The sequence below is a fragment of the Oncorhynchus mykiss genome, chromosome 17 (assembly GCF_057628025.1).
Source record: "Oncorhynchus mykiss isolate SJ-2025 chromosome 17, ASM5762802v1, whole genome shotgun sequence".
In the NCBI taxonomy this organism is placed as follows: Eukaryota; Metazoa; Chordata; class Actinopteri; order Salmoniformes; family Salmonidae; genus Oncorhynchus; species Oncorhynchus mykiss.
In genome coordinates this window covers 15,616,684-15,639,188 of record NC_143038.1, presented here as the reverse complement: position 1 = coordinate 15,639,188, position 22,505 = coordinate 15,616,684, and the positions used below count along the sequence as shown (strand labels likewise).

Here is a 22,505-nt window from a genome sequence, read left to right as displayed (position 1 = left end):
TTTGGCTTCATATAACCAAGTGCGTAAAGGTCCTTCCGCTAGACGAATTAGTTCCTTCCGATTTTGAATATTCAATTGCTGCTTGTCTGAACAGATACAAGCCGTTAATTACAATAAAAACAACAAATATCAGACTCTGGAACAGGCTTGAAAAATATTGTTGTATATATCTGCGTTAAACCGTATTATACAAAACAATGTGGAGTAATACTGGACTGTGGCACAGTGTCACAGCTGCGTAGCTGTGGGAGTTATTGAAAAAGACAGGCTGTGAAAAAATATACATTGCATGTTTTTTTTTAGGTATTCTCCTAAGGAGAACCCACAAAGATACGTAAAAATGCCTGGAATGATGGATAAAGGGTCGGAGTATCTAGGAAAGGGACGCTCAAACGGAACAAAAAACCCTTCAAATGCATCGAATGGACATTTTTCTGATGAGAGTGGCAGTGACGACGAGCACGGTATAGCCTCGAACACCCCGTTTGCATGTCACACTGTACATGTATTATTTTGAACGCGAAAAACAAAACAAAAAATGTCTATTAATGTGCTATACATATTTTTCCTTATTGCAGATGTCGGAATGCGTGTGGGGTCCGATTATCAAGCCAATATACCCGAATTTGATCATGGTAAGGTTATGCTTGATCTACCTGACTGTATTCTGGTGGTAGCCTCGGTATAGGTTATAACAGTATATTTACATTCATCTTCTTACTTTACAACCCATAGTCAGTAATCTTATATTTCAGAATTCAGCCAGATGTGTAGAGCATTTTTGGCCCATTAAAATATGTTTGGTTTATAGAAGCGTTTTGAAACACATTTCTATTCCGAGGCTATACTTGCCCACCGAAGGCTACTATTGGTTTCCTTCAACTGAATTGGCTTTTTGTTGCTATCTAAACAATATTTTAACAACAGTAAAGCAGCATCTTTAGTCCTGCATGTATTGCTTTAATTAGGCAGTTAAAATTGCATTAAATATCACTATTTGAAAATGATGTGTTTTTAAAAAACGATGTATTATATATTTTTCTGTAGGTTCTACCAAATACAGTGATAAAGATAGTGGGGGAATGTTGGTGTGGTCTCCATATCACACCATTGTCGACCCAAAATGTAAGTCAGTTTGGTTTTCACAAGCATCTTATTTCTAAAGACAACCAAAAGTTGATTTTACAAAAAATATTTATAAGTAGTTTAATTAAACTATGATTTTTCCCCACAGTGGATGAATATATTGCCATTGCAAAAGAGAAGCATGGATATAATGTTGAGCAGGTATGTCTGCTTTTTAGGATTATTAGACAAGTACATAGGGCCACATTTACTAAGCTTTTTCACCAATGCAGAGAATCCACCTTATTTTTCAAAAACATATGAAAAACTTTCAACAGAATTCCCAACACTATTGAAGCATATTCCCAATTTAAACATTCATATTACATTTTCCAAGCCCCCTGGACAGGCCTAAAATTTACACCGGTGTGAAAGCTCAGTAAATTTGACCCACAAGGTATTAATAAACTACCAAGGCACACTTAAAAATAACATATTCAAATGTTATTTAGGGGAATACCTACTCTATCTATTCTAGTTCTGTTGCTTAAGCATTTCTGGCTCAGTGAAGCCCCATAGACCTGCCTGGTGTCCATTCTCAGTGGATTCCACTCGTTGCTGTCCCCAACAGGCATTGGGCATGCTGTTCTGGCACAAGCACAACATTGAAAAGTCCCTAGCAGACCTTCCCAACTTCACCCCCTTCCCCGACGAGTGGACCGTGGAGGATAAGGTTCTGTTTGAACAAGCCTTCAGCTTCCATGGAAAAAGCTTCCACAGGATTCAACAAATGGTAACATACATATATTAATATACAGTAGCTTTTATCTTTTACTTTGATGTGTGTCTGTATACTGTTCATACAAACATACACAAGTAGTCTGGATGAATATTGCAGTTGACTTTAAGGTAATTTACGCTTGAGCCAACATCCGCATTCACCTTGAATGCAATCTCTGAAAACGTTGGGGTGATTGCCTTTAAAAGGCGCATTGTCAACAGTGCAGTGCGCTTGTCAACAATGCGCCTTTGATTGAATCCCAGCTTTAATGTAAGTATAAATAGTCAATTGGCACCATTTTCTCATCCGTTGTAGTTACCAGACAAATCCATATCCAGCCTTGTGAAGTATTACTACTCCTGGAAGAAGACCCGGTCCAGAACCAGCCTGATGGACCGCCAGGCCAGAAAGCTGGCAAACCGAAACGCCCAAGATGAAAGGTAAGACTTGTATCTCGCCTTACTACTGTCTCTGAAATTCCAAGTGGTCGGAGTCCAATAATGATTGGCTTTTCTTGACATTAGTGATGAAGAAATGGAGGAGGCCAACCCCATCGAAGCAAACGATAGTGATTATGACCCCACCAAGGAGACGAAAAAAGAGGTACGTTATCTAAACTTTAGAATTTAAACTGATGGAATGGCAGTTGGGATATATCAAAAAGTATTAGCGGATACGCTTTTAATCAGTGACCAGCATTCACTTAAAATGAGTAGTAGAGTAGACAGACGCCAAAGAAAATAGGGAAATAAAATGCAAGGTGTTGATTCCAAAATTGTCCCCTTGCGTAAAGACGCTCCTTTAGGGGTGGTGCTAGAGGGGAAGGATCCCCTTTGATGTGAGGGGAAGGTTAGTGTTGCGACATAAAGTAGACAAACACACTATCCAGGATACACTTCCACACTCCATCCCCCAGGGGGCAGCAGAAACCTTGTCCTGCTTGATAAGCACATCAGGTGCTGCCAATTAGGGTGATCATCAGTCAGTGTCCCAGCTTGAAAGCTGTGAGGCTGCTAGTTGGTTTGGTGGCCATGAGGCCTTTCGTTTAGTTTTAAATCATTAGTTTAGTCATGCTTGTCTGTGGTTTCCTTTTTGTATTCATTTATTTCCGTCACCATCTGGACAAATAATAATCCACCACGAGGTCAAGAGAGACAGAGTCAGCCCTAGGCCATGGTAAGATTGCCATCTCCCTGGGCACATGTGCATCCAACACCGTCCTCAAACACTGATTTCTCACAAATGCACACATTCAGGCTACAGACCATGTAACTAGGCCTAGGACCACTAGATAAAGCGAGTGTAACAATATCCATAAGCTAGTTACTGGGTTAGTCACAAAGGTCACACTTAAAAGGTACAGTAAGCGATGCATAAAGTAAACCGCAACATAGGGCGTTGATTTCGGCAACAACTAAGAGTGTTTGAAGCACGAGGCTAAACTTGTACATAGTTTTGGTTCCATAGCTATCACGTTGTAGCAGTGGGAAGCGCACCCATGCATTAGAGTCCTGCATCGGGTTGGATATCAAATCAAACTTTATTTGTCACATACGACGAATACAACAAGTGCAGACCTTACCGTGAAATGCGTACTTACAAGCCCTGAACCAACAGTGCAGTTCAAGAAGAGTTAAGAAAATATCTACTAAATAAACTAAAGTAAAAAATAATAAAAAGTAACACAATAACATAACAATAACAAGGCTATATGCAGGGGATACCGGTACCGAGTCAGTGAGCGGAGATAAAAGTTAGATGTAATTTGTACATGTAAGTGGTGGAGAAGTGACTATGCATAGATAATAAACAGCGAGTAGCAGCAGTGTACAAAACAATGTAATAGTCAGGTGGCCAGTTGATTAATTGTTCAGCAGTCTTATGGCTTGGGGGTAGAAGCTGTTAAGGAGCTGTTTGGTCCTAGACTTCATGCTCCGGTACCACTTGCCGTGCGATAGCAGAGAAAACAGTCTATGACTTGGGTGACTGGAATCTCTGATAATTCTATTATATAGGTCCTGGATTGCAGGAAGCTTGGCCCCAGTGATATACTGGGCCGTACACACTACCTTCTGTAGTGCCTTATGGTCAGATGCCGAGCAGCTGCCATACCAGGCGGTGATGCAACCAGTCAGAATGCTCACAATGGTGAGGGGGCCCATGCCTTATCTTTTCAGTCTCCTGAAGGGGAAAAGGTTTTGTCGTGCCCTCTTCACAACTGTCTTGGTGTGTTTGGACCATGATAGTTCATTGGTGATGTGGACACCAAGGAACTTGGATTCTCGGCCCGCCCCATTGCAGCCCCGTTGATGGGAGCCTGTTCGGCCCGCCTTTTCCTTTAGTCCACGATCAGCTCCTTTGTCTTGTTCACATTGAGGAAGAGGTTGTTGTCCTGGCACCACACTGCCAGTTCTGACCTCCTCCTTATAGGCTGTCTCATCGTTGTCGGTGATCAGGCCTACCACTGTTGTGTCATCAGCAAACTTAATGATGGCGCTGGAGTCGTGTTTGGCCACGCAGTTGTGGGTGAACCGGGAGTACAGGAGGGGACTAAGTACACACCACTGAGGGGCCCCAGTGTTGATGATCAGTGTGGAAAACGTGTTGTTGCCTACCCTTACCACCTGGGGGCGGCTCGTCAGGATGTCCAGGATCTAGTTGCAGAGGGAGGTGTTTAGTCCCAGGGTCCTTAGCTTAGTGATGAGCTTCGTGGGCACTATGGTATTGAACGCTGAGCTGTAGTCGATGAACAGCATTCTCACATAGGTGTTCCTTTTGTCCAGGTGGGAAAGGGCAGTGTGGAGTGCGATTGAGATTGCGTCATCTGTGGATCTGTTGGGGCGGTATTCGAATTGAGTGAATTCGAGTGGGTCTAGGGTATCCGGGAGGATGCGGTTGATGTGAGCCATGACCAGCCTTTCAAAGCACTTCATGGCTACCAACGTGAGTGCTATGGGGCGGTAATCATTTAGGCAGGTTACCTTCGCTTCCTTGGGCACAGGGACTATGGTGGTCTGCTTGAAACATGTAGATATTACAGACTCAGAGGTTGAAAATGTCAGTGAAGACACTTGGCAGTTGTTCCTCGCATGCTTCGAGTACATGTCCTGGTAATCCATCTGGCCCTGCGGCTTTGTGAATGTTGACCTGTTTCAAGGTCTTGCTCACATCGGCTACTGAGAGCATTATCACAGTCATCCAGAACAGCTGGTGCTCTCGTGCATGCTTCAGTGTTGCTTGCTTCGAAGCGAGCATACAAGGCATTTAACTCGTCTGGTAGGCTCGCGTCACTGGGCAGCTTGCATATGGGTTTCCCTTTGTAGTTCGTAATAGTTTTCAAGCCCTGCCACATCCGACGAGCGTCAGAGCCGGTGTATTACGATTCAATCTCAATCCTGTATTGACGCTTTGCTTGTTTGATGGTTCGTCTGAGGGCATAGTGGGATTTCTTATAGGCATCCAGATTAGTGTCCCGCTCCTTGAAAGCGGCAGCTCTACCCTTTAGTTCAGTGCGGATGTTGCCTGTAATCCATGGCTTCTGGTTGGGTAACTGTGAGGACGACGTCGTCATTGCACTTATTGATGAAGCCGATGACTGAGGTAGTATACTCAATGCCATTGGATGAATCCCAGAACATATTCCAGTCTGGGCTTGCAAAACAGTCCTGTAGCGTAGCATCCGCGTCATCTAACCACTTCCATATTGAGCGAGTCACTGGTACTCCATGCTTTAATTTTATCTTGTAAGCAGGAATCAGGAGGATAGAATTATGGTCAGATTTGCCAAATGGAGGGCAGGGAGAGCTTTGTATGCATCTCTGTGTGTGGAGTAAAGGTGGTCTGGAGTTTTTTTTTTTTTCTGGTTGCACATGTGACATGTGACCCACTGTTGACAACAAAAAAGTCAGCTGGCAGATGTAATGAAAAGTCTTTCAACCCGTGGGTAGGATCGCTGTTCAGATCAATTATATTGCAGGTCAAATGTTTTATTTCAAGATTTATTTTACAAACCCAGGAGCTTGTTGAATTGTTGCGAATTCCATTATGTGAGCAGTGAGCCAGACAGCCTAGGGTAGCAGCAACACAGCGAGAGTGGAGCAGGGAACTGTCCATTATTTGTGTGGCGTTGAAACGTTCCTAATTTGTTCACATGCGGAGATTACGTTTCCTTCAACAATACGTTGCCAAGTTTATTTTCCCTGACTCCTAGCTCACATAAAAATGGCTAACGTAACAGGAGATGGGGAAAGAAAGGTTATGATGGTGGATCACAACATCATGGAAACAGGTGCTCCGTGAATGAAATCCGGTTTGGAAGGATTTTGTAGTCATTGTGGACAAGGAGGACAACAACCCAGTAGATGGATACACAGCCTGCAAAAGTGTAAGCAGGTATTTGTTTATGATAATTCAGTTATTTAGCAATGAATTATTCCATTCATTCAGGCTTTTGTTCATTTAGACCATACGCAGGCTACATAAACCTACTAAATAAATGTAGCCTATTTTTGCAGCCTGTAGCTTATTCGATTCTGGGAATTGTTTCAATTAAACTATTTGATTATCTAAACAATATTGAATGTTGCCTATAGGCTTTAATTAGGTAAGACGGCTAATTAGAAGGCTTTTTTCAAAGCTATTTCAATTGTCAATGTGCGCTGCATCGCATTATGAATATAAGATAAGCCTATCGTTCTTAATTCATGGCATGGTTTCCTTTTATCCAAATGTTGAATAGACATGCAGACAAATTATTTCATGCAGGGAAGGGAAAAAAAACGAATACTCTGGTCATAATTTTTGTAAAATATATTGATGTTATTTGGGGGGTCACAGATCAGCTCTTGGAACAATTTCTATGCTGGTGGTTCGTGTTGCGGAGAAGATATCTGGTGGGGCTCGGAATTGATGTGGCCGGCGCGGGCGGGTTCGGGTCCAAAACATGTAGCTGCGCAGGACTCTACCATGCACATGTGCAGATACTCTGGTACTGTGAGAGCAAAGTCTTGCATTGCACTCGTCAGAATATCAGTGGTGCTGCTCGTGGCAACGTCATATCGCTGAGTCTGCTGTTCAGGCTCCCAGGGGATTTTTCATGGATGCCTGATAAAGACCTAAGGGTCAATACGTATCAATATAATCACCTGGGGGCACGAACAGCAGTGTGCAGCGTTTCGTTTTTGTTGTTCCTCTTAAAACATGCTCCCAGGTGCCATATGTCCTAACAATGACACAATTGATGTTACTAACATTATGACAGCTAATAGAAAGTGTACCCGCGCCTATCCAGAGCCACACGGAGCCCCAGCCCCTGAGCTCCTCCAAGATTGGGCTCGGCCGACGGGAGCACCTGACGCTCATGCACCGGCACCACTCGCAGCGTTCCAAGTGCCGGCCGCCCAAAGGCATGTACCTGACCCAGGAGGATGTGGTGGCAGTGTCGTGCAGCTCCAGCGCTGCCAACACCGTCCTTCGGCAGCTGGACATGGAGCTGGTGGGCCTCAAAAGACAGGTGAGCGTTGGGGATTCTGGTCTCAATGCAGGGAAACCTGGGTCCTCAAGGTGCTTGAGTTGAGGCTTTTTCACAGTACATTTTAGTCATTTAGCAGAAGCTCTTATCCAGAGCGACTTATAGGAGCAATTAAGGTCCTCTTAACCGCTAGGCTATATATATATACATATACACACACACACACACAAACACAGTACCAGTCAAAGGTTTGGACAGACCTACTCATTCAAGGGTTTTTCTTTATCTTTACAATTTTCTACATTGTAGACTAATTGTAAACACATATGGAATCATGTAGTAACAACTAAATAAAATATATTTTATATTTGAGATTCTTCAAAGTAGCCACACTTTGCCTTGATGACAGCTTTGCACACTATTGGCATTCTCTCAACCAGCTTCACGAGGAATGCTTTTCCAACAGTTTTGAAGGAGTTCCCACATATGCTGAGCACTTGTTGGCTGCTTTTCCTTCACACTCCGGTCCATCTCATCCCAAACCATCTCAATTGGGTTGAGGTTGGTTGATTGTGGAGGCCATCTGATGCAGCACTGCATCACTCTCCTTGGTCAAATTGTCCTTACACAGCCTGTAGATGTGTTTTTGGTCATTGTCCTGTTGAAAAACAAATTATAGTCCCACTAAGCGCAAACGAGATGGGATGGCGAAACGCTGCAGAATGCTGTGGTAGCCATGCTGGTTAAGTGTGCCTTGAATTCTAAATAAAATCACTGACAGTGTCACCAGCATAGCATAGGAATCACACATGCAGAGATCATCTGTTCACCTACTCTGCATCTCACAAAGACACTGCGGTTGGAACCCAAAATCTCAAATTTGTACTAAAAATCTCCTCTGTTGATGTTGAGATGTCTGTTATTTGAACTGTGTGAAGCATTTATTTGGTCTGCAATATTTGCGGCTGGTAACTCTAATGAACTTATCCTCTGCAGCAGAGGTAACTCTGGGTCTTCCTTTCCTGTGGCGGTCCTCATGAGAGCCAGTTTCTTCATAGCGCTTGATGGTTTTGCGACTGCACTTGAAGAAACTTTCAAAGTTCTTGAAATGTTCTGGATTGACTGACCTTCATGTCTTAAAGTAATGATGGACTGTCATTTCTCTTTGCTTATTTGAGCTGTTCTTGCCATAATATGGACTTGGTCTTTTACCAAATAGAGCTATCTTCTGTATACCACCCCTACCTTGTCACAACACAACTGATAGGCTCAAACGCATTAAGGTGGAAAGAAAATCCACAAATGAACTTTTAACAAGGCACACCTGTTAATTGAAATGCATTCCAGGTTGGAAAAGCATTCCTCATGAAGCTGGTTGAGAGAATACCAAGAGTGTGCAAAGCTGTCGTCAAGGCAAAGGGTCGCTACTTCGAAGAATTTCAAATATAAAATATGTTTTGAGTTTAACACTTTTTTGTTTACTACATGTTTCCATATGTGTTTATTTAATGGTTTTGATGTCTTCACTATTCAACGCCCCCCTGCACAAAGCGAGGTCCATACAGAAATGGTTTGTCAAGATCGGTGTGGAATAACTCTTTTTTTTAAATGTAACTAGTCAAGTCCGTTAAGAACAAATTCTTATTTACAATGACAGCCTACAGGGGAACAGTGGGTTAACTGCCTTGTTCAGGGGCAGAACAACAGATTTGTACCTTGTCAGCTCTGGGATTTTGATCCAGCAATCTTACCTTACTGGCCCAATGTTCTAACCACTAGGCTACCTACCACCCAAATTGACTGGCATACAGAGCCCATCGAACATCTTTAGGATGTGTTGGAATACCGACTGCATGCCAGGCCTAATCGGCCAACATCAGTGCCCGACCTCATGCTCTTGTGGCTGAATGGAAGCAAGTCCCCGCAGCAATGTTCCATCATCTAGTGGAAAGCCATCCCAGACGAGTGGAGGCTGTTATAACAGAAAAGGGGGACCAACTCCATATTAATGCCCATGATTTTGGAATAAGATGTTCGACGAGAATGTGTCCACATACTTTTGATTCATGTAGTGCATCAGCACTATTTAGTGCATTGTGTTCTAAGCAAAAAGGATTCACACCCCTTGCCTTTTTTCCATATTTCACACACATACTCGTGTCAAAGTGGAATAATTTTTTTTCTTCTAACAATCTTGAATACATGTATTCAACCCCCTGAGTCAATACATGTATTCAACCCCGAGTCAATACATGTATTCAACCCCCTGAGTCAGTCAATACATGTATTCAACCCCCTGAGTCAGTCAATACATGTATTCAACCCCCCGAGTCAGTCAATACATGTATTCAACCCCCCGAGTCAGTCAATACATGTATTCAACCCCCCGAGTCAGTCAATACATGTATTCAACCCCCCGAGTCAGTCAATACATGTATTCAACCCCCTGAGTCAATACATGTATTCAACCCCCTGAGTCAATACATGTATTCAACCCCCTGAGTCAATACATGTTAATCACCTTTGGCAGTGATTTAAAGCTGTCTCTTTCTGGGTCCAAGAGCTTTGCACACCTACAGTAGATTGCACATTGTTTTATTAATTCTTGCCATAGATTTAAGCCAATTTAAGTAAACTAACTACACCACTCAGGATCTTTCAATGTCATCTTGGTATATATACTCCGGTATATGTACTGTCATCTTGGTATATATACTCCAGTATATGTACTGTCATCTTGGTATATATACTCCGGTATATGTACTGTCATCTTGGTATATATACTCCAGTATATGTACTGTCATCTTGGTATATATACTCCGGTATATGTACTGTCATCTTGGTATATATACTCCAGTGTATATTTGGCCTTGTGTTTTAGGTTATCAACCTGCTGAAAGGTGAATTTGTCTCCCAGTGTCTTTTGGAAAGTTGACTGAACCAGGTTTTCCTCTAGGATTTTGCATGCGCTTAGCTCTATTCTGTTTCTTTTTACACTGTTTAAACACTGTTTTAAAGTCACAATTGGCCCCATGGTGAAATCATTGGCCTCAAGTTTTCCTTCCTCTCCGGAAACTGAGTTAGGAAGGACGCTTGCATCTTTGTAGTGACTGAGTGTATTAATACACCATCCAAAGTGTAATTAATAACTTAACCATGCTCAAAGGGATATTCAAGGTTGACTTTTTATTAGTATTTATTTTATGTACCAATAGGTGACCTTCGCGAGGCATTGGAAAACCTCTCTGGTCTTTGTGGTTGAATCTGTGTTGGAAATTCACTGCTCGACTGAACGACTTTACAGATAATTGTATATGTGTGGGGGTACTGTCGTGGAAATTCAGTACTGAGAGAGACTTGGTAATTTCTTCATACCATCATCTTCATTTAATATCGATAAATCATTGCAATAATAAAACCGTCGACCCAACAGTCTTGACTGTTAGGCTGAGAGCCTCCCCTTCACAGACAATGCACAGTTTATATAGCGGCTACCCATAATGCTTGGTTCCACCCCTCCCATATAGATTTTGGGGTGGCACCATAAGCCACGTTGGGTTCTTCCGCCTCTGGTGCTTTCTCCCAGATGCCAGGATAATTAGGAATAGGGAGGACTTTAGCCTGGAGGAACAGAACATCTCTATCTCGGTGACACACCACATCTTATCTATGGAATGCCAGCAGTAGGCTTTTACCTAGTCATCACTTCATCAGTTGCCAGCCCCAGCTTCAAACAACTCCTCTCAGTTCACTACAGTATTAGTTAAGTAAATAATTGCGGAATATCCAACAATCAGGTAAATATGTAATTTTTCTATCACAGTACAGAGATGAGGTAGTCATTTAAAAAAAACATGTTTAACACTTATTGCACACAGGGATTCCATGCAACTTATTATGTCACTTGTTAAGCACATTTTTACTCCTGAACTTATTTAGGCTTGCCATATAAGGGGTTGGATACAAGGACCCAAGACAGTTCAACATTTTTTAAATAATTTGTAAACGTTTCCAAAAACATAATTCCACTTTGACATTATGGGGTATTGTGTGTAGGCCAGTGACAAATACATCTCAATTTGAATCAATCAATAAATTCAGGCTGTAACACAACACAATGTGGGATGTGAGTACTTTCTGATGGCACTATGAATTTATCCCACAGGTTCAAAATGCAAAGCAACTGAACAGTGGTCTGAAACACAGGATGGAAGCGGGCATTGATGACTTCAGGCTGCCGGAGGTATGTGCCAAATGTTTACATTTCAGTGAGAAAGGGACCTAGCAATGTGACATAAGTGGTCATAATTTGTCATGACATTCACATCACTAAGACCTGACAAATGAAGTGCTACCAAAGAGATGGAAGTCAATAGTTATGGATGTTTCTTTATTATGGTTGCGTATATGAAGTGAGTGACCTGTTGACTTGACATGTATTGCCACTTAGCTTCTACACTGAACAAAAATATAAACCCAATATGTAAAGTGTTGGTCCCATGTTTCATGAGCTAATATAAAATTTCTCAGAAATTGTTCACGAAAAGCTTCTTTCTCTCAAATGGTGTGCACAAGTTTGTTTAAATCCCTGTTAGTTAGCATTTCTCCTTTGCCAAGATAATCCATCCACCTGACAGGTGTGGCATATCAAGAAGCTTATTAAACATGATCATTACACAGGTGCACCTTGTGCTGGGGACAAAAGGTGCAGTTGTCACAAAACACAATGCCACAGGTGTCTCAAGTTTTGAGAGTGTGCAGTTGGCATGCTGACTGCAGAAATGTCCACCAGGGCTGTTGCCTGGTAATTTAATGTTAATTTCTGTACCATAAGCGGCCTCCAACGTTGTTTTATAGAATTTGACATTAAGTCCAACCAGCCTCAACCGCGGACTTGTGTAACCACACCAGGCCAGGACCGTCACATCCGGCTTCTTCACCTACGGAAATGTCTGAGACCAGCCACCCGGACAGCTGATGAGACTCGTCGTCCACACCAGGGTCTTGACCTGACTGCAGTTTGGCATCGTAACTGACTTCAGTGGGGAAATGCTCACCTTCGATTGCGACTGGAACACTGAAGAAGTGTGCTCTTCACGGATTAATCCCAGTTTCAACTGTACCGGGCAGATGTCAGACAGCATATTTGGCGTCATGTGGGTGAGCTGTTTGCTGATGTCAACGTTGTGAACAGTGCCCCATGGTGGGGGGGGGGGGGGGGGGGGGGGTTTATGGTAAGGACAGGCATAAGCTACGGACATTTGCATTTTATCTGTGGCCATTTGAATGCACAGAGATACCGTGAAGAGGCCCATTGTCTTGCCATTCATCCACCACTATCACCTCATGTTTCAGAATAATGCACGCAAAGATGTCGCAACGATCTGTAAACAATTCCTGGAAGCTGAAAATGTCCCAGTTCTTCCATGAACTGACAACTCACCAGACATGTCACCCATGACAGCGTGTTCCAGTTCCGCACAGCCATCGAAGAGGAGTGGGACAACATTCCACAGGCCACAATCAACAGTCTGATCAACTATATGTGGAGATGTCGCGCTGCATGAGGCAAATGGTGGTCACAAGATACTGACTGCTTTTCTGATCCAAGCCCCTACTTTTTTTTTAAGATATCTGAGACCAACAGATATCTGTATTCCCAGTCATGTGAAATTTACAGATTAGGCCCTAATTAATTAATTGAAATGTCTTGATTTCCTTAGGAACTGTAACTCAGTAAAATCTTTGAAATTGTGACATTTATGTTTTTGTTCAGTGTATAACATCAGGTGTTCTTTGTCTGTTCTAGTGCAGCCAAAAAGTTAATGCTCGCTGGACAACAGATGAACAGCTTCTGGCAGTTCAAGGTAAACCTACGTTCTTTGTGGTTTTGTAGTCAGCTCATGTTCTTGTCCATGGCCCGCCAGTCTGTTTACCTCGTGCAATTAAAGAATATTTGTTGTTTCAACAGGTGTCCGGAAGTACGGGAAAGACTTCCAGGCCATTGCCGACGTTATCGGTAATAAGACGGTAGGGCAGGTAAAGAACTTCTTTGTGAACTACCGCCGCCGGTTTAACCTGGAGGAGGTGCTGCAGGAGTGGGAGGCGGAGCAGGGAACTGGCACCCCCAACGGTGACACTGCCACCTCTGGCGAGGAGGGGAAGAACAGCTCCAACACCCCTTCTGGGAAGAGTATGGACGAAGAGGAGGAGGAGGTGGTGGAGCGTTCCTTTATTCCCCTAAAACCTAAATAATTAACCTTCCCATTAACCCCTTCTGTGATTTCGTTATAGTTAGCTATGGGAGTTGGCCTCCCACAAGCCCCCTCTGCATGCAGGTTTTTACTCCAACAAAAATCTCTTAACACTGCAGTTTCATAAAGATTCCTTCATAAAGGTGTCTTAACATTATAATTATTACAATGTTAGTTGCATCTGGACATTCCAACCCTGGGGGGGGGGGGGGCTATATGCAAAAAAAACTAAATTTCCAATACGCATGTGTATAATACACACAATTTATAATTCTACAGATTTACCATTGACTTGATAACTTGAAGAAATATCTGAATGTGGTTGATGTCAACGAATGGTCTTTTACTACTTGCATGACGTGTAGCTTTAGGTATTATTTAACATATCATAAGCAGTTGTAGATGACCTTGCTATACAGTATTGAAAATAATGTAATACTAATATATTTTAAACGAATACACTACATGACCAAAAGTATGGACAAATACTCGTCGATCATCTCATTCCAAAATCATGGGCCTTGATATGGAGTTAGTCCCCCCTTTGCTGCTATAACAGCCTCCACTTTTCTGGGAAGGCTTTCCACTAGATGTTGGAACATTTGGGGATTTGCTTCCATTCAGTCAAAAGAGCATTAGTGAGGTCGGGCTCTGATGTTGGGCAATTAGGCATGGCTCACAGTTGGCATTCCAATTCATCCCAAAGGTGTTCAATGGGGATGAGGTTAGGGCTCTGTGCAGGCCAGTCAAGTTCTTCCACACCGATCTCGACAAACCATTTCTGTATGGACCTCGCTTTGTGCACGGGGGCATTATCAGGCTGAAACAGGAAAGGGCCTTCCCCAAACTGTTACTACAAAGTTGGAAGCACAGAATCTTGTAGAATGTCATTGTATGCTGTAGCATTAAGATTTCCCTTCACTGGAACTAAGAGGCTTAGCCCGAACCATGAAAAACAACCCCAGACCATTATTCCTCCTCCATGGCTGTGTGCTCCATTTTATACACCTGTCGACAATGGTGTGGCTGAAATAGCCAAATCAACTAATTTGAAGGGGTGTCCACATGGTTTTGTATAGATAGTGTATATGCCTTTATGGCTACGTTGTCAATTAGCTAAGTAGGAAACACAATAGAACAGGTGCCAGGCTTATTTTCATAACCTGATATCCGTTATGACTGCTAATGACATTTGTTAAACTGATCTTAAATCTGGTATTCCAACATGGCATTCAATGCCAAGACCAGTCAAGTGGCTATCCCTCCTCCTGGAGAGCTACTGTACTTTTTCCACATTTTGTTAGGTTACAGCCTTATTCTAAAATCAATTAAATTGTTTTCCCCCCCTCAATCTACACACAATACCCCATAATGACATATCAAAAACAGGTTTAGGAATGTTTGCTAATTTATAAAAAATTAAAAACATCACATTTACATAAGTATTCAGACCCTTTACTCAGTACTTTGTTGAAGCACCTTTGGCAGCAATTACAGCCTTGAGTCTTCTTGGGTATGATGCTACAAGCTTGGCACACCTGTATTTGTGGAGTTTCTCCCATTGTTCTCTGCAGATCCTCTCAAGCTCTGTCAGGTTGGATGGGGAGCATTGCTGCTCAGCTATTTTCAGGTCTCTCCAGAGATGTTAGATCGGGTTCAAGTCCGGGCTCTGGCTGGGCCACTCAAGGACATCCAGAGACTTGTCCCGAAGCCACTCCTGAATTGTCTTGTCTGTGTGCTTGGGTTTTTGTCCTGTTGGAAGGGGAAACTTCGTCCCAGACTTAAGGTCCTGAGTGCTCTGGAGCAGGTTTTCATCAAGGATCTCTCTGTACTTTGCTCCGTTCATCTTTCCCTTGATCCTGACTAGTTTCCCATTCCTTGGTGCTGGGAGGAATGATGCTGCCTGATGCTGCCACCATGCTTCACCGTAGGCATGGTGCCAGGTTTCCTCCAGACGTGACGCTTGGCATTCAGGCCAAAAAGTTTCATCTTGGTTTCATCAGACCAGAGAATCTCGTTTCTCATGGTCTGAGAGTCCTGTCATGTGTGTGCCTTTTACTGAGGAGTGGCTTCCGTCTAGCAACTCTACCATGAAGGCCTGATTTGCTGCAGAGAAGTGCTGCAGAGATGGTTGTCCTTCTGAAAGATACTCCCATCTCCACAGAGGAACTCTGAAGCTCTGTCAGAGTGACCATGGGGTTCTTGGTCAACTCCCTGACTAAGGCCCTTCCCCCACAATTGCTCAGCTGGTGGCCAGCTCTAGGAAGAGTCTTGGTGGTTCTAAACATCTTCCATTTAAGAATGATGAGGCCACTGTGTTCTTAGGGACCTTCAATGCTGCAGAAATGTTTGTGTACCCTTCCCCAGATCTGTGCCTAGACACAATCCTGTCATCGGAGCTCTACGGACAATTCTTTCGACCTCATGGCTTGGTTTTTCCTCTGACATGCACTGTCAACTGTAGGACCTTATATATGTGCGTAGATAGATGGGGGGGGGGGGAGTATTTCATCCATTTTAGAATAAGGCTGTAACGTAACACTTGAGCTGTGTTCGAATACCCATACTAACATACTGTATACTACATACTTAATGAGCATATACTACATACTATTAGTTTTTTAGTATACTGTAAACGAACCGTATGCTTTCAGTTGAGCGTAGTAGCTCTTCACCTGTCTACCTGAAGGTCATGCTTTTAATATGCAACCTCTTGCTAGCCTAACAAATTACGAGTCAGACATTTTACGACTTTGGGTGTGTTCTTAAATTGAATATGGAGTGCCAGAGTGCACTCGTAAATTTAGAGCGTTGTCAGATTGTCCGTTTTGTAAATTCAGAGTGTTTCGCTCTTGAAGCACACACTGGTCTCTCGGGCCGAGGAGTAGCGTTGATTTGAGCGGTTTGACCTTACAACGGCAGTCAGGCACCCAAGCTAACGTTGGCTAGCTTGTAAATAATATTTTTTTTCTTAACTGACTTGCCTAGTTAAATTAAGTTTAAAATAAAACAATTGCTTGCTAGCCACTTCCAGACACAAATGAGACCACTCTGACCATTTTACTCAAATCATATTGTATTTGTCACATGCGCCGAATACCACAGGTTTCACCTTACCGTGAAATGCTTACTAACAAGTCCTTGACCAACAATGCTTTAAGAAATTAAGAAAAAAATACAAATAAATATTAAGTAAAAAATTGATAGAAAAGTAGAAAATAAAAGTAACAATTTAAACAACAGCAGTAAAATAACAGGCGAGGCTATATACAGGGGGTACCAGTACAGAGTCAATGTGCGGGGGCACCGGTTAGTTGAGGTAATATGTACATGTAGGTAGAATTCTTAGGGCCTTCCACCGCCTGATATAGAGGTCCTAGATGGCAGGAAGCTTGGCCCCAGTGATGTACTGGGCCGTACGCACTACCCTTGCAGTCGGTGGCCGAGCAGTTGCCATACCAGGCGGCGATGCGACCAATCAGGTTTCTCTCGATGGTGCAGCTGTAGAACCTTTTGAGAATCTGAGGACCCATGCCAAATCTTTTCCGTCTCATGTAGGGGAATCAGCTTTGTCGTGCCCTCTTCACGACTGTCTTGGTGTGTTTGGACCATGATAATTTGTTGGTGATGTGGACACCAAGGAACTTGAAGCTCTCAACCTGTTCCACTATAGCCCCATCGTGCTCTGTCTTCATTTTCCACAATCATCTCCTTTGTCTTGATCACGATGAGGGAGAAGTTGTTGTCCTTGCACCACACAACCAGGTCTCTGACCTCCTCCCTATTGGCTGTCTCATTGTTGTTGGTGATCAGGCCTACCACTGTTGTGTCATTGGCAAACTAGCTTGTTATCCAGAGCATTGGTGACTAACTGTTCTGCTGGCAACAATTTAATTGCGCTTTTTTGCCGACGTTTCCTGACACTGGGTATATTCAATGGGTTTTGAGCGCTCGTAAATTCATTATTCTGCGCTCCGGTACGCTCAGACGAGATTGCCCTGAAATTGGAGTAGATAGCCAGAGCGAATTTACGAAAGCACCCGAATGGCCAGCTAAGCATGACGGGAATAATCAAGTCAATAGACGTTGGGTAATTATAGTTAGATAGCCTAAAGTTAATATGCTGGCAAGTTTGATGTATAAGTAGCCAACTAACGTTAGGTAGCTACCTAACAACATACTGTTGTAATGATAAGCTATGTGGTTCGTAAGGACAGCGTAGCTAACAAATTGTCAGACAATATAAAGGGTAAGGTAACTTATTTGAAAAGTCATTACTTTATTACATTGCTCAACATTTTCTTATCATTTGTCATAATTAGTTAAAGCAGTGAATTTTTATCCGCTATCGTTGTACTTCGACTGCATATTTTCTGCCATTTCCTTCAAAAATGGAAACGATGTGAAGCCACGCCCATTTCCTGAAGAATTGCATTATGGGCCCTAAAGTACGGAAATAGCATCCTCATCATATTTTGTGTATACTTCATATTTTGGCGAATTTAGTACGACATCCGGCAACTTTTGGCATACTAACTATACCCATACTATGACCAATAAGCATACTATATACTCAATTCACGTCACAAATAGTGCGGTTAGTATGAGTATTCGAACACAGCTAATTTGTAAAAAGTCAAGGGGTCTGAATACTTTCCGAATGCACTGTATGCTGTAATGTATTGCCCATCTGCGTTTTGGTCTGAAATCCCAACTCACGCCTCTCTCTTCCAGGGCCAAGTGACCCCCTCGTCAGGCCCTTCTCCCGCTGCCACTTCCTCTTCAACTTTCCAAACCCTGGTGACATCGTCGGCAACTTCGCTCAACCAGCCGCCCCCGCTCCTACGGCCCTCTCTGCCAGCCACCCCGGCCCTCCACAGGCAGCCGCCCCCTCTCCAGCAGCAGGCCCGCTTCCTACAGCCCCGGCCCGCGCTCAACCAGCCCCCCCCACTCATCCGGCCCTCCAACCCCCCGCCCCCGCGCCTCAATCCCCGGCCGCTTGCCCCGACCTCAGCCCCCACCTCCACAGGGTGCCCAGGCTCCAGCCAGCCGCCCCCCACCCTGGTGGGCATCCCATCGGAGACGCCGTCCTCCTCGCTGCACTAAGTGTGTGCTGTGCAATGGCGAAGGAAGACAACGGAAAAGTCGGTGGTCGCTTTTTTATTACTTGGTCGTTTGTTTCCTTGTATTTTTCTTGACAATGATCCGTTGTGTTCCTGAAAGTCGTCAATCGTTGGTTGTTTATGAGCAGATTATGTATATTAATGAGAAACGTAAAGCCGTTGTGAAGTTTTTAAAGTCTATGTATATTAGGTTAGGTCTTAGTTTTATTTATTTGAAATCACATTGTTTTTTTTATTCACTCATCTTTGGATGGACTTGCTTAGATGTTATGTATTGGTGATGTTAAAGATTTACTAGAAGCATTGGTCCTGTTTGAAAGTGTTCTTGGCTTCTGGTTAATGTATATTTTACAAACTGGCAAAATTTGCAAGTGGTCTATAAACAAGGTATATTGAAGACACTATAATGGACAATACACCACCACTAGTGAACAGGTGGCGTTGCCATATTTCAGTTCAATTGTTTGATTTTCTGTAACGCATATTTGTTCTTTGAGCGAATATAGACTTATCTTTTATATAAGCATTATTTATTTTTCTACTCGGTGCTATGGACTCTAGACTGATTTTTGCATATGTCCAGTATAATAATAACCATTGTGTAAGTGCTCTTACGCTTCTAGGCCAACTGTATTTACGTGATTGAATTGATCTAAACTGGAAGAAACTGATTGAAAAAAATGATGAACCGGTTAATAAAAATGAATTTGTTTAATGTAATATTAAGCTACGAGGATGTCAATGTCAGTGAATTGATTGTTGTAGTCAGTGACCCACATTTTCAGGAATTTGATACGTTTCAATGATTTTCATTTAAGATACATTGAAGAACAAAATGTTTGACTTCTGTACAGTTGTGTGTAATTTGTGTGCTTGATTTTTAAACTGTCAAGATCTTACCTAAAACTACGCTTTTTGATTTTGATTTTAACGGTCGCCCATCTCAGTAATTCCCAGTGTAAGATGAGGCATAGTATCTAACATATCCATTCAAATCATTTTAACATTTTGTTTTGTCTGTCCAGTTATGATCATTCGTTTTTTTTTTTTTTTTACCACGTTTTGGAGTTAATTAGTGCCGCTTCATGTTCAGGGGTTGAAAGATTCTGTAAAATTTCCGAAAATGTATACAGTTGAAGTCGGAAGTTTTACATACACCTTAGCCAAATACATTCAAACTCAGTTTTTCACAATTCCTGACATTTAATCCAAGTAAAATTTCCCTGTTTTAGGTCAGTTAGGATCACCACTCCATTTGAAGAATGTGAAATGTCAGAATAATAGTAGAGAGAATGATTTATTTCAGATTTGATTTCTTTCATCACATTCCCAGTGGGTCAGAAGTTTACATACACTCAATTAGTGTTTGGTAGCATTGCCTTTAAATTGTTTAACTTGCGTCAAACGTTTTGTGTAGCCTTCCACAAGCTTCCCAGAATTAGTTGCGTGAATTCTGGCCCATTCCTCCTGACAGAGCTGGTGTAACTGAGTCAGGTTTGTAGGCCTCCTTGCTCGCACATGCTTTTTCAGTTCTGCCCACAAATTTTCTATAGGATTGAGGTCCGGGCTTTGTGATGGCCACTCCAATACCTTGATTTTGTTGTCCTTAATCCATTTTGCCCCATGCTTGGGGTCATTGTCCATTCGGAAGACCCATTTGTGACCAAGCTTTAACTTCCTGACTGATGTCTTGAGCTGTTGCTTCAATATATCCACATAATTTTCCTTTCTCATGATGCCATATATTTTGAAGTGCACCAGTCCCTCCTGCATCAAAGCACCCGCACAACGTTATGTTGGCCAAACAGTTATAGTTTTGTTTCATCAGACCAGAGGACATTTCTCCAAAAAGTACGATCTTTGTCCCCATGTGCAGTTGCAAACCGTGGTCTGGCTTTTTTTATGGCGATTTTGGAGCAGTGGCTTCTTCCTTGCTGAGCGGCCTTTCAGGTTGTGTCGATATAGGACTCGTTTAACTGTGGATATAGATACTTTTGTACCTCTTTCCTCCAGCATCTTCACAAGGTCCTTTGCTGTTGTTCTGGGATTCATTTTCGCTTTTCGCACCAAACTACGTTCATCTCTAGGAGACAGAACGCGTCTCCATCCTGAGCGGTATGACGGCCGCGTGGTCCCATGGTGGTTATACTTGCGTACAATTGTTTGTACAGATGAATGTGGTACCTTCAGGCGTTTGGAAATTGCTCCCAAGGATGAACCAGACTTGTGGATGTCTATAATTTTTTGTCTGAGGTCTTGGCTGATTTCTTTAGCTTTTACCATCAAAGAGGCTCTGAGTTTGAAGGTAGACCTTGAAATACATCCATATGTACACCTCCAATTCATTCAAATGATGTCAATTAACCTATCAGAAGCTTCTAAAGCCATTACATAATTTTCTGGAATTTTCCAAGCTGTTTAAAGGCACAGTCAACTTAGTGTATGTAAACTTCTGACCCACTGGAATTGTGTGTGATACAGTGAATTATAAGTGAAATAATCTGTAAACAATTGTTGGAAAAATTACTTGTGTCATGTACAAAGTAGATGTCCTTACCGACTTGCCAAAAGTATAGTTTGTTAACAAGACATTTGTGGAGTGGTTGAAAAACGATATTTAATGACTCCAACCTAAGTGTATGTAAACTTCCGACTTCAACTGTACGTTCTCCAGAGATCCTGGTTGGATGATTTCCGGAACTTTGGGAACGTTTCTCAAATTTTGCCTAATCACTGCTAAGGAATGGAGGAAGAAATAGGCTAATTCACTACTGTACGTGGTGACAAGCTTATTAAAACATGTTGAAATGCAAGCCTAAATGACCATGAAACCACTCATTTACACTGACTCAATCTTTTCCCGTGGAAATAATGTGGCCAGAAGTAAGTATAATCATGAACATTGAGGACTTGCATTTTGCCGTAAAAAGACATGACATTCGCATGTTACCTACCGTATGTAGTGTTTACTAGGCTATTGGCTTGCCATTATTTCAGGCTCTCGTTGCACTTGCATTTCATTCAAGTGTCTTTCAAACATTTTAATTTCCATGTCCCTTCTCGCACATTTATTTGGTTTGTCTTTTGTCCTACTATATTTAAATTATTACTTTTTCCAGCCTGCTTAAATTTAAATGAATATTGCCCCAAAAAGATAGCATACTAGTGCAATCCCAAATATACATCTATAAATATAGCACATAAATAAATAAAAAATGTAATTGTTGCATAGTTTCCCTTATTGGATTTGTCTACTTTAGCCTAAATCATTTTTATCAGCATTGTTTCTGCTTGTTGATATGCCTAATTGACACTAGGCACAAACGTCAGTTCGTCTAGTTTTGATTTACATTTGGTTTATTAGTCTAAATGTGAATGCAACTTTAAATCAAATGTTACCATGCCATTGGATTTAGGTTAAAGGTTGGGTGGGGAAAAAATGCCCTTACGTTGACTTTTTGCAAATCCAATCAGTTTCACATTGATTCATCATGGCATAGATTTATATTGGTTTAAATTATGTGGAAACAACGTTGATTCAACCAGTTTTGCCAATGAGTCGATTTCGCCATGCATGTAAAAACATCCGCTGTGCTTCTTGGGGGTCTTGACTTATTAGGCCTAGGGTCTACATGATCCAATTATAGATTTGTTGTATTAAAAAGCATTATCAATGTGCTCAATATCTAAATGTATGCATGTTATTTTCGACCACATCACATTGCCATATGCTAAAACCTTTAATATAGCAGTATTATAAACACCACTCTGACGTTTGGGTTTGATTGAACTACTAGCTCCGTGAATTGTAG

General features: G+C 42.2%; 1 protein-coding gene across 4 annotated transcripts; it reads left to right on the top strand.

Annotated features, from left to right (window-relative positions):
- Nucleotides 1-13: 13 nt before the first annotated feature.
- Nucleotides 14-21,919, top strand: LOC110493774 (REST corepressor 3). Of its 4 annotated transcripts, none has more exons than XM_090204908.1 (12): nt 14-464; nt 579-635; nt 1,048-1,125; nt 1,235-1,287; nt 1,697-1,858; nt 2,162-2,286; nt 2,371-2,449; nt 7,137-7,358; nt 11,482-11,559; nt 13,126-13,183; nt 13,288-13,532; nt 18,305-21,919. In XM_090204908.1, the coding sequence occupies exons 1-12, from the start codon at nt 290-292 to the stop codon at nt 18,674-18,676; spliced, it is 1,704 nt and encodes a 567-aa protein (XP_090061034.1). In that variant the 5' UTR covers nt 14-289; the 3' UTR covers nt 18,677-21,919. The 4 variants fall into 4 exon arrangements, with proteins under 4 accessions (XP_090061034.1, XP_021423922.2, XP_090061033.1 ...); XM_021568247.3 differs by having other exon boundaries at nt 13,288-13,355; nt 18,305-19,420; XM_090204907.1 differs by having other exon boundaries at nt 18-464; nt 7,107-7,358.
- The last annotated feature ends 586 nt before the right edge of the window (nt 21,920-22,505 follow it).

Excerpts from the sequence above, each read along its gene's own strand:
- LOC110493774 (XM_090204907.1), top strand. The coding sequence starts at position 290 with ATGTTTTTTTTTAGGTATTCTCCTAAGGAGAACCCACAAAGATACGTA. Across the intron at positions 636-1,047 it reads TATACCCGAATTTGATCATG|GTTCTACCAAATACAGTGAT; the intron begins GTAAGGTTATGC and ends ATTTTTCTGTAG. Across the intron at positions 11,560-13,125 it reads ATGACTTCAGGCTGCCGGAG|TGCAGCCAAAAAGTTAATGC; the intron begins GTATGTGCCAAA and ends TGTCTGTTCTAG.